The sequence below is a fragment of the Neolamprologus multifasciatus genome, chromosome 7, assembly GCF_963576455.1.
Source record: "Neolamprologus multifasciatus chromosome 7, fNeoMul1.2, whole genome shotgun sequence".
NCBI lineage: Eukaryota > Metazoa > Chordata > Actinopteri > Cichliformes > Cichlidae > Neolamprologus > Neolamprologus multifasciatus.
In genome coordinates, this window is record NC_140445.1 from 746909 (window position 1) to 759301 (window position 12393).

General features: G+C 47.4%; 2 protein-coding genes across 2 annotated transcripts in view; both read left to right on the forward strand.

Moving 5' to 3' along the window:
* LOC146513363 (uncharacterized) overlaps positions 1-12393 on the forward strand; it is a 58656-nt gene that overhangs the window by 39195 nt on the left and 7068 nt on the right. The window contains exons 7-8 of the mRNA XM_085167006.1: positions 1365-1451; positions 10995-11067. Coding sequence (XP_085023132.1) covers positions 1365-1451; positions 10995-11067 — 160 coding nt within the window. The remainder of the gene's footprint in view (positions 1-1364; positions 1452-10994; positions 11068-12393) is intronic.
* LOC146513364 (uncharacterized) lies at positions 5499-10699 on the forward strand. The gene has a single exon (XM_085167005.1). It carries the CDS (start codon positions 6166-6168, stop codon positions 7495-7497), a length of 1332 nt encoding a protein of 443 aa, XP_085023131.1. The 5' UTR covers positions 5499-6165; the 3' UTR covers positions 7498-10699.

Consider the following 12393-nt stretch of genomic DNA (forward strand, 5'->3'; position numbering starts at 1 on the left):
GATGTTGTACAGTAAAAAATGTTCTCGTGTATGTGTGTCTCTGGCTCAGCTGCTGGGTCAGACGTTGTGTAGCAGAAAATGGACCCAACAGCGATTTCACTAGAAAATTCCAACTACAATGTACGAGCAGCACTTGGTGACAGTGGGAAGGAAGAACTGCTTTTTAGCAGGAAGAGAGCCAGGATCAGGAAGGGGGGGGGGGGAAATAGAAGAGCTTGCTCAAACTGAAAATCATCAGACTTTCACAGTGTGTGTGTGTGTGTGTGTGTGTGTGTGTGTGTGTGCGCGCGCGCGTGTGTGTGCGTGTGTGTGTGTGTGCGTGTGTGTGTGTGTGCGTGTGTGTGTGTGTGCGTGTGTGTGTGTGTGCGCGCGTGTGTGTGTGCATGTTTAGATAGTTTTGTGAGGACAGAAAATTGTCATGGCACAATACTTGTGGGGACAAACTAGGGATGGGTATTGAAGCCCGGTTCTTGTTGAGAACCGGTTCCCACTGTTTCAATTCCTTGGAATTGTTTGTCATTTTTACAAACGATTCCCTTATCGATTCCAGTCGCCCCGAATGACGTCACCACGTTGCGGAGCGTCATTTACCTGGCAGGAAACACGGCGCCTAAGCGGCTCAAACGCTCTAAAGTTTGGTTATACTTTACGAGAACAGATGACAACAGGGCAACTTGCAATACTTGCAAAGTAGAGATTTCATTTAAGGGAGGAAACACGACGAATATGCAAAAGCATTTGCTCACAAACACGCGATGACCTGAAATGAATGTCGTGTTTTTAATTCCGGACTCGTGAATCTCAACCCAGCAGCAGCGGTAACGTTTGCAGTGTCTCCTTTCAGGCCAGGATAGACGAATGTCAGCGAGCAGTGACTCAGTTTGTGGTCAAAGGCTTGCAGCCGTTTGCCACAGCAGATGATTTTCAGTAAGTGAATGTGTTTAATTGTAGGCAGGGACATTACTGGATATTCTTGTGTAATTGCTACAGAATAATTTATGTTATACTTTGTTATTGCTACAGAAGAATATTTATTTTATTATTTTACATTTACAGTTTGTTTCCTGTGACGCCCCATTGAAGAGCCGTAGGCTGGATCTGTTAAGATCTCACTGTTGGGTTTGTAAGGCCATGTTACTCCTACATTTCTCTCTTGTTCAAAGAGAAGATATAAAACAAAGTTCTGAGCTAATCGACCTCAGTGTTCTCCTTTTTAAAAGAATCGATAAAGAATCGGAATCGTGAAAATCTTATCAATACCCATCCCTACGACAAACAGTCATTATGTCATAAAGCATTATGTCAATGGGATGTCCCCACGAAGATGGTAAACCAGACGTGTGTGTGTGTGTGTGTGTTTTCAGACGGCGCTTCACTGGGCGGCCCGGCACGGCCGTGAGGACGCCGTGGACATGATGCTTCACTCTGGAGCCGATGTCAACGTCAGATCAGTGAGTGTGTGTTTGGTGTGTGTGTTTGGTGTGTGTGTTTGGTGTGTGTGCAGCGCTCAGGACTGATGTTGTTTTTGTTTATAAACAGCGCACGTGTACAGGAGAATCAGTGTCAGTCCGCCAATAATACATCAGCCTAAACCGCCAAAATAAAAGCCTCTGCTTCTCTCACGTATCAGCGCCTCGCTGCAGCTGCTCTCTCCTTCCTGCCGAGCCTGCAGCGGCTTTATGACCATCCAGTTAAATCACTCGCGCTCTCCCTTCACCTCCAGGTTATGTGGACGCCCCATGAGGCCTTTCCCCTCCAATTACTGCGTCGTGTGTGAAGTTCAGAGCGTTAACCTGCTGAGTGGCAAACAGGCTGGCGTTTTTCAGCCGTCACCCTCCTCCTGCTTCTGCTGCAGCTCACCGAGGAACGCTCGCTCTTTAACTTGGTTTAATTTAAGCCCTAAGGTCAGTTTTTACAGCAGTTTTTAAGAGTTAATTCATCTCAAAACACCAGTCGCAGATTTGAAAAGTGATTCTTCAATAAGAAAACAAATCTGCAGATCTGCTAAAACAACACAGACGTAGATGATGATAACCTCCTGATACCTGAGCTGCTGCTCAGCTATAAAAACAGGAAGTCCTTAAAGTGTAAAGTGTTATAGCCTAAATGTAATCTGCACTGACAGCCTGTGGGAATCACTCGACTCAGTTTTAACCGTCACCTTGACGTGCTTTATATTGCAAGGTAATACAGAAAACCACCAATCACATGACCCCCTGCGAGCAAGCACTTGGTGACAGCGGGAAGGAAAAACTCCCTTTAACAGGAAGAATCAGATTTGGGGAGGTGTGGCCTCTCCCTCCGCCAGCCACCCTCCACAGGAAGCTCATCACTGTGGTGGTCACAGGCGAGGGGGGGAAGGACGATCCAGCTGAGGACCAGGAGGGGGGTGGGGGGTGGAGAGGCTTAGCTGCAGACTGTCCCACTGCGAGCTGAAGATCACCACCTGATGAAGCAAAGAGCCTCCACCCCTTCACTGACTCCGCCGGGCCTGACATCTGGGTGATGGAGCAGAGACGTGGCCCAGAGCAGTCTGGCTGAACCGCCACCGAGGAGTGGTTTAAGTAACCCTGTGACCTCACCGGGCTCCCTCTGCAGAGGGCGTGTCTGTGGGCGTGTCCACGCGCTTCCTGCAGGTTTTACTGGATCTGCACGGACGGGATGGACACTAAACATCCTCATGTGAAGCTGAAAACTTTAGAATAAGTCCCAAAGCTGAACTGAAAAATACTCGATTACTTTGAGGGCAGTTGAAGAGCAGAGTCCTCCAAACCACAGGAGCCAATCACAATCCTCCGCATCAGAAGAGTTAAAGCCGTCATTTAACTAGACGAGTTATAAACTGCACGGCCACAGACGGAGCACCGAGAGGGGGAATAATAATGTTTGTGTCAGCAGATTATTCCCACTTCATTCCCACGTAAATGCTCGCGGCGCGTGTTTGTTTCTTTTCCTTCACAGTCGATGAAAGAGAGCGCGCGCACGCCGCCGCCGCTCTGTGCGCACGGCGGATTGATTCAAGAGGGCCAATGTTGAGATTACTTAATGGCTTCCCAGACAGCCGTGTGTCCGGAGAATTCAATTTAGCATCTGCCTGTGTGAGCGTTAATCCGCTGTCTCCGCCGCCGCCGATCACGTGCACACAGGAGATCATGTTTCAGCCGCAGCAGCGCAAAGCGGAGCAGACACGTCACTTATTGGCTCCATAATCACATAATTAACTTTTGTCTCTGATCGTTAAGGAGGTAATGGCTCTGATAAAAAGGCCCTCAGCTCGAGCGGCCAGCAAATCAAAAATCAATAATCCATAGAGCTGAGGAGCGCTCGCGCTTCAGGTAACGATCTGGAGGCTGATGGATGTTCCCGCAGCCGCGTAAACGCTCCGAGAGGAGGAAACAAGGCCGATTTAAACTGTGCGCTGACACTGAAATACAATTATTATTCATTTCATGAATTAAATGAAAATAAAACAGCTTTTATTCATTCAAACGGATTTCTTGTGAGGACACCTCTGCGTGCTTCTGTCGTGGCTGGATGAGAGCGGCGGTTAATTAACTGTGGAGGAAACAGCAAAGCCCCGTCATTTATAAATCAAGCCCCGTCAGGAAGATGTTTGTGAATATGAAAAAAGCTGTTTCCTTGTTAAATATGTTGAATTTTCATATTAGACGTAAATGTGGGACAAAGCAGCCAGGTCACCAGGGGTGGCTCTACAGGGGGGCAGCTGGGGGGCAGGTGCCTTAGAAGAGATTATACAATCACCAGTATTAAAATGTTGTTGCATGCAGGGGATTTTCACATGCTTCCTGCAGAGGTGTGTGCCCCCCTTCTGGTCACACAAACACACAGAGCAGCGAACCATCCGTATCCACAGATAATAATAACTTTATTTATCCCGAGGGAAACTCTTTTGTCATCAGAGCAGCAGGACAGACAGAGGAACAGATGAATAAGATATACAATAAGAATAGTAGTGTACAGTAATATATATAACTCTATCCTGGAGAATAAATAACTGAACTATCAGTGCAGGCGAGTCTAGAAAGTGACAGTAATGAGCAATAGAATAAAGGGAGCAGCAGCGTGTGATGGGGATGAAACACATATTCAATAAGTACTGTTGGGTGATGTTGCAGAGGGAACAGAATAACATTGGTAAGTCTCAGGAAGATCACCCACAGAGTGAGGAAGAGTGAAACAGTCTTATTGGATTTCCTGTGGCGGTCAGCTCTGAGTCTTTTGCTGCGTTCGCTCCAATGGTCCATCATGGAGGCGTGCATGTGGTGGGAGGGGTTGTCCATGATAGAAAGAATTACCAAGAAACGTCAAAGCTTCTTTTTTTACTTCCAAAGAAACTTCGATCTTTGAGTCCGTTAGCTCCACATCTCTCCTGGTCAGACTGTCCCCGCACAGCTGTAACGATTGTTGTGTTTGAGCCCACGATCGCTCACTTCCGCTGCAGGACGTCCACTCGAACCTTCTTGTTCATGTTGATTTTCACTAACCTCCCCACGCCTCCTCACCACGCTGGGATCTCTGCTGTGGACGCAGCTGCCACAAAGATGCTGACTGAACAGCCCAGATCTTTGTGCTCACTCTGAAGTGTTCCTGGATGTTTGCAGGCCTCAGTAACGACCTCCCAGCAGCCGGAGAACACTCGTCTTTCTGTTCAGGAATCCAAGTACGTGAGCTGTAATCTGGCATCTTAGTGAAAGAATAATAAAATAATCAGCTTCACATTTTGTCACTAAAAATATGATTAAAGGCCTTACTGCTGTTGTAGTTATTGGAGATGATGTAGAGTCACCAGTAATGTTACTACAGGGCAGCTGTAGCATAAACGCGTTGTTAGACGGGGCTGCCCCTCGGCAGGCTTCCTAAAGTGGCCAAGCAGAGGATGGTGGACTTCTATGAATCACCTGGATCTTAAAAGCTGCTCTGCTGCAGTTCACAAAAAAAACATGGCGCTGTGGTGAGCTCGGGGAAAAGCAGGTTTTAGATCTCACCCTGTATCAACACACCTGAATCAAATGATTAGTTCGTTATCAGGCTTCTGGAGAACTTCAAGACATGTTGAGGAGGTCGTTTAAATCAGCTGTGATGGATCAAGGACACGTCTAAACCCTGCAGGACGCCGGCCCTCGAGGCCTGGAGTTCTCCACCCGTGGTGAAGAGGCTGACGATGTTCACATGTAAAAAAGTGTTTGTGAGGTCTAAACATCTTCCTCCTCAGTGACATCATCACCCTGTTTCTCTGTTTTTCTTTCCCGCCTCTTCATCCCACTCTGGGCTCATCCTCCTCACCAGCATGTAAGTATGTTTCTGAGATCTCCACAGAGACGAGCGTCCTACAGATCAGCCGTCTCGCTCTTTAAGTCGACGCAGCTTCAGTCGGAGCGCCCAGAGCGCTACCGTCTTTGATCTCCTGCATTTAACTCTGTGTTTCTCTGACCTCCTCATGCCGCTCGCCGCTCTCTGAAGGGGGTAAGTCGTGTTTGGGTGCACCTTTGCGTCCACACAAAACACCTTCTGGCATCTTCCACCCGACAGCTCAGCTCACTCTCATATCATTCTCACTCGAGCGTCTGCAGTGTCCGTTCTCTGCTGCTGCTCCGATGCAGTAACTCTGACAGGAAACACAGCAGCGCGTGGAAGCGTGCTTCTTTAATCCCGCTTCCTATGAAACCTGGCGCGGCCCAGCAGCTCGCCATCTGCGCTTCTCTGTTCACGTCGTTTTTGAAGGTGTTCTGAGACTTTGTGTCTCCTTCTGGATATTTTGAGTCTATCTGAAGTTTTCTGGGGTAAATAAGGAAGTTTTTGTCTGTCTGCTACAGCAAGAGCAGGTCCACCTGCGCAGGCAGCTCACGAGACCCGGGTGCTGCCCGTCGGCAGGCTTCCAGATGTCGGTCAATCAGAAGAAAGTAGGCCTTAAAGAGACAGGAGCAAGGCTTGGAGCTTGTTTCAGTCAGAAGAGCTCAGATTTCTTTTGATGTCTTTGTCTTAGTGTGGGCGTGTTTGTGTCTTTTAAGGCTGTTTTTATGGCTGCTATGATAAATAACTGGCTCCATGTTCACAGAAGTGTGGCACAAACAGGTCCACTGACCTGACCACCACTGACATTTACTGTTATTATAAATCCATGTTTGTCATTAGAGCATAAGTCTAATGATGATCCATCTGTCTATCCATCCATCCATCCATCCATCCATCCATCCATCATCCGTCCATCCATCTGTCTATCCATCCATCCGTCCATCCATCCGTCCATCCATCCATCCATCCATCCATCCATCCGTCCATCCATCCATCCATCTGTCTATCCATCCATCCGTCCATCCATCCGTCCATCCATCTGTCTATCCATCCATCCGTCCATCCATCTGTCCATCCATCCATCCATCCGTCCATCCATCCATCCATCCATCCATCCATCCGTCCATCCATCCATCCATCCATCCATCCATCCATCCATCTGTCTATCCATCCACCCATCCATCCATCCGTCCATCCATCCGTCCATCCATCCATCCATCCATCCATCCATCCATCCATCCGTCCATCCATCTGTCTATCCATCCATCCGTCCATCCATCTGTCTATCCATCCATCCATCCATCCATCCATCCGTCCATCCATCTGTCTATCCATCCATCCGTCCATCCATCCGTCCATCCATCCATCCATCCATCCGTCCATCCATCCATCCATCCGTCCATCCATCTGTCTATCCATCCATCTGTCTATCCATCCATCCATCCATCCATCCATCTGTCTATCCATCCATCCATCCATCCATCCATCCGTCCATCCATCTGTCTATCCATCCATCCATCCATCCATCTGTCTATCCGTCCATCCATCCATCCATCCATCCATCCATCCATCCATCCATCTGTCTATCCATCCATCCATCCATCCATCCGTCCATCCATCCGTCCATCCATCCATCCATCCGTCCATCCATCTGTCTATCCATCCATCCATCTGTCTATCCATCCATCCATCCATCCATCCGTCCATCCATCTGTCTATCCATCCATCCATCCATCTGTCTATCCATCCATCCATCCATCCATCCATCCATCCGTCCATCCATCTGTCTATCCATCCATCCATCCATCCATCCATCTATCCATCTGTCTATCCATCCATCCATCCATCCATCTGTCTATCCATCCATCCATCCATCCATCCATCCATCCATCCATCCATCTGTCTATCCATCCATCCATCTGTCTATCCATCCATCCATCCGTCCATCCATCCATCCATCCATCCGTCCATCCATCTGTCTATCCATCCATCCATCCATCTGTCTATCCATCCATCCATCCATCCGTCCATCCATCTGTCTATCCATCCATCCATCCATCCATCCATCCGTCCATCCATCCATCCATCCGTCCATCATCTGTCTATCCATCCATCCATCCATCTGTCTATCCATCCATCCATCCATCCATCCATCCATCCATCTATCCATTCATTAGAGCATAAGAACACAAGGAAACACAAATATTTGAGAAATCAGTCCCAAAGCTGTTTATAAATAAACATAATGTCAGAGACGTCCAACACACGGACGTCTCTGAGAAATCAAGCAGAACATTAAACCACTAAAACTGCATTTAATGAATAAAGTGGCTTCTTAATAATAATGTATATTATCATGTTCTAGCGTTGGGTCTTGTTCCTGCTGGTGGGTTAGGGCATTACAGAAACATCAAACAGGGATTTCTGTGGACGTTTAGGTCGCTGTATCTGTCAGATTCAATTATGAGTTCAGATCAATCAGCAGTTGTTTCATCACCTTATTTACCTCAGAGTCTTCTCTGACGTCTCCATCATTCAAAGACTGCAACACGTTAAACTTCTGTTATCGATGTGCAGACCTGGAATTGTATCGATAAGAGCCGACATCTAAAACTGACTTTAGGAATAACTCAGTTGTGACTGTTTCAGTCGTAGCTGGTCTCTACGTTTGACATTTCCATGACAACGCGGAAGAGCGTGGAAACATGCCGAGTGAGCGTCTCCAAACATTACTGTAATCATACTTACTACTGTCTACACATACAACTCTATCAAACCATATTTATAGATTTAACGAGCTGTGAATGGGCCAATGGGATCATCCATACATCCTTTGATGAAGCTAAACTTCCACAGCAGTTATTATATATGTGTAAACTGCAGAGGGTGGAGCAGAAGGCCTGTCGCTGTCTGAGATAAACTGAGTGTTAAATTCTGACTTATCAGCAGGTCATTGTAGATAATTGTAGATGAACAATACCACTGATAACAGCCAGTAACTGCTGGATAACAGCTGGTGGGGGTCGGGTTAGTCACAGTAAGAGCTGCCTGACTGTGGCTAAGCTACAGATATCACCATCAGAGCAGCGTTTCACTGTGATCTGTTCACAGATATCAGCTCAGAGCAGATGTCTGCTCTCACAGACGCTGGTTAGTTAACGGGTTAGCATACGCGCTGAGGTGGTTTAGCAGGTTGTATTTAATGAGAGTGAAACGTAGAGCAGCTCTGGGGTGTCGCTGGCACTTCTTAGATCAGGCTGAGGCCTCACCTTGATGTTCCTTGGCTCTCAGGACCTCCTGCTGAGGTGGCCTTTACCTGCGATATGAAGCTCAAAGTGCACCTGAACACATAAAAGCAGCTCAACCTTTCAGCAAAATGTCAGATGGCGTGTTTCCGTCTTCCTGCCTTCCTGAAAGTGACGCATAAGTGTTTATCTGTTGTTTGTTCAAAGAAGCGCACGATCCAGCAGTCAAACTGAGAGAGCCTCTTCTGATCGTTAGAGGTGATACTGGGAAAGCGAGGGCGCTGACAGGACGGCAGGAGTGTGACGACGAGGCGTCTCTGTGTTCTCCGGGCCCGTTTATGGCCCGTTAACTACAGACCCGTCCTTGTAATGAACACCGACTGTCTGCTGTCACACACCGCACGTTAAATGGCGGCGTGACAGCAAAGAGGGCGTCTGTTTGTCTATGGCACTGACAGCAGCTCCTCCTCTGGGATTCGTTGTGTTAAAGTGTACAAATGATGCTCACATCCTCTTTACACACTCGCTGCTCAGAGGAAGCGGCGTGGACAAGCGTCTGTCAGTGATCAGAGCGCTCAGACTGACACGCTCACAGATTCTTCTTGACTCCAAAGAAACCAAGAACAATAGCTGCTGTTATTGCTGATGGCAGGAAGTGCTCACGCATTGATGTGAGTGCGTAGAAAGGTAACCATGGTAACAGGTAAACAGCTCAAACACAGCCTGAACACAAAGACAGCGCATCCATCCATCCACCATCCCTCCATCCATCCATCCAACCAACCATCCATCCATCCACCATCCCTCCATCCATCCATCCATCCAACCATCCATCCATCCATCCACCATCCCTCCATCCATCCATCCAACCAACCATCCATCCATCCACCATCCCTCCATCCATCCATCCAACCAACCATCCATCCATCCATCCATCCATCCACCATCCCTCCATCCATCCATCCATCCAACCATCCATCCATCCATCCATCCACCATCCCTCCATCAATCCATCCATCCATCCATCCATTCATCCACCTGAACATCCATCCATCCATCCCTACATCCATCCAACCATCCATTCATCCACCTGAACATCCATCCACCATCCCTACATCCATCCATCCATCCATCCATCCACCATCCCTCCATCCATCCATCCATCCATCCATCCATCCATCCATCCATCTACCTGAACATCCATCCATCCATCCATCCATCTACCTGAACGTCCATCCATCCATCCATCCATCTACCTGAACGTCCATCCATCCATCCATCCATCCATCCATCCATCCATCCATCCACCTGAACGTCCATCCATCCAACCATCCATCCATCCCTCGATCCACCAATTAGTCTGTCTGGGGGGAGGGGGGGACGCATGGTTGGTGTCTCTGGGTGTTTGTCAGTGGTAGTTTAGAGTAAAAGTGGTAGTTTAAGGTCTTTGTGGTAGTTTAATGTTTGTTTGTGGTAGTGTGGTGCTTGTTTGTGGTAGTTGAGTGTTTTTTCTGGTAGTTTGGGGTCTGTGTGGTAGTTTAGCGTAAATGTGGTACTTTAGTGTTTGTTTGTGGTAGTTCAGAATAAATGTGGTAGGTTAGTGTTTGTTTGTGGTAGTTTAGTGCTTCTTTGTGGTCGTTTAGCCTTTGTTTGTGGTTGTTGAGTGGGGTTTTTTCGGTAGTTTGGGGTCTGTGTGGTAGTTTAGAGTAAATGTGGTAGGTTAGTGTTTGTTTGTGGTAGTTTAGAGTAATGTGTGTAAGTTAGTGTTTGTTTCGGGTAGTTTAGCGTAAATGTGGTACTTAAGTGTTTGTTTTTGGTAGTTTAGAGTAAATGTGGTAGGTTAGTGTTTGTTTGTGGTAGTTTAGAGTAAATGTGGTAGGTTAGTGTTTGTTTCGGGTAGTTTAGCGTAAATGTGGTACTTAAGTGTTTGTTTGTGGTAGTTTAGAGTAAATGTGGTAGGTTAGTGTTTGTTTGTGGTAGTTTAGAGTAAATGTGGTAGGTTAGTGTTTGTTTGTGGTAGTTTAGAGTAAGTGTGGTAGGTTAGTGTTTGTTTGTGGTAGTTTAGAGTAAATGTGGTAGGTTAGTGTTTGTTTGTGGTAGTTTAGAGTAAATGTGGTAGGTTAGTGTTTGTTTGTGGTAGTTTAGAGTAATGTGGTAGGTTAGTGTTTGTTTGTGGTAGTTTAGAGTAAGTGTGGTAGGTTAGTGTTTGTTTGTGGTAGTTTAGAGTAAGTGTGGTAGGTTAGTGTTTGTTTGTGGTAGTTTAGAGTAAATGTGGTAGGTTAGTGTTTGTTTGTGGTAGTTTGCTTTGTCAGGTCCTGTCCGTGAAGTCACCGTGTACAATTACACAGTGATATAGCTTCTATGACTGAGCTAACGAGAAGCTGCTTCAGTGTTTGCTGCTGTGAGTAATGAGGTAACAGCTGATAATCTTCACAGGGTTACACAGCTCTTCACCTGGCCTCCATTCACGGACACCAGGACGTCGTTCAGACCCTGATCAACACTCAGAGTGAGTCTGCCTTCACCACCTCTCTTCATCACAGTGTTCAGTGTCATTAATGTAATTCATTATTACTTTAATAACTGATGAAGGCCACAGTCGCACTGCACTCTGCAGCCGCCCCATTCTTGTCTCTGATATTTGATGAAGACGAGCTTGATGCTGACGAGGAGACGTTGTTCATCGTTTGGAATATTAAAAAGCAGCATGAAAATTACACATTTATTAAGACTGATCTCCTCTCAGCTTCATTTTCCCAGATCGTTACTGCAGCACCCAGCTCTGCATGCAGACTTTTTAAAATTGTCTGTCGGTTTATGTGCAGATTAAAGTTAAAACAGCAGAAGAAGAGCAGCGGCTAACAGTCAGACCAAAGATCACAATGACCCGTCCTTAAGCTGCAGCTTCGTGTCCGGACTGTTTTTCCACTGAAGCAGGATTCATGTGAGGATTTTTCTTCGTGTGAAGTTTTCAAATTGACATTCACACCACGAATCAAACAGCGAGGGATTGTTCTCCTGCACGCCTCACAGGCTGGCGGAGGTGAAGAAGCACTGATGCAGATCACCTCTGCCAGACAAAAGACCCACCCAGCGCTCAGACTGACAAGTCAAGTCCAAATACTCACCTCCGCCCTCCTCCTCAGGAAGAGGCGAGGCGGGCAGTTCGCTAATGAGCTAATGAGGCACACCTGTGCTTCAGGCCGCCAGGCGCTTCATGATGGACTTGTGACGATCCCTGCGGAGCAGCGGTTTGAACCCCTGTAGCCGCAGACTGCCATATGCTGTGAGTCAGAGCGTGGAAATGGACATGTACGGTCCGCAGGGTCAGACGCGAAGCATGTTTCCATATGGCCACGGAGGAGAACCCGCCAAAATGAAACACAGCAGGAAATCAGCAGATCTGAGCTGCCAATCAAACGGTTTCAGTTCAAACTGTATTCACGTGAAGCTCCACCCGCTGCAGCTTCTGATCCACGCCGGTGGCTCGGATATAAACGGGTCTCCAGCCTTCTCCCAGATTCCTTAAGGACTTTGTCGTTTCTGTGCCAGGGAAGATGAGACGATGAGTTTGCATGTTTTGGATTTTAGCATGCAGAGTTCACAGACTCCTGAGACAATACAGAAGCCAAACTGTGCAGGACGTCAGTGAGAGCTCCTGAAAATCACACCAGAAAGCAGCTGGAAACCAGGGAAATTACAGCAGCCGGACTCAGCTGGTGCTCCGAGTGCAGATATGGTTTCAGGAAAAGGCCTCCTCGCTGCCGTGGAGGCGAGCTTTGGTTTCTCCTTCTGAGGCCGGTGGGTGGAGCGACGGTGGGAGTTAAACAGTCTG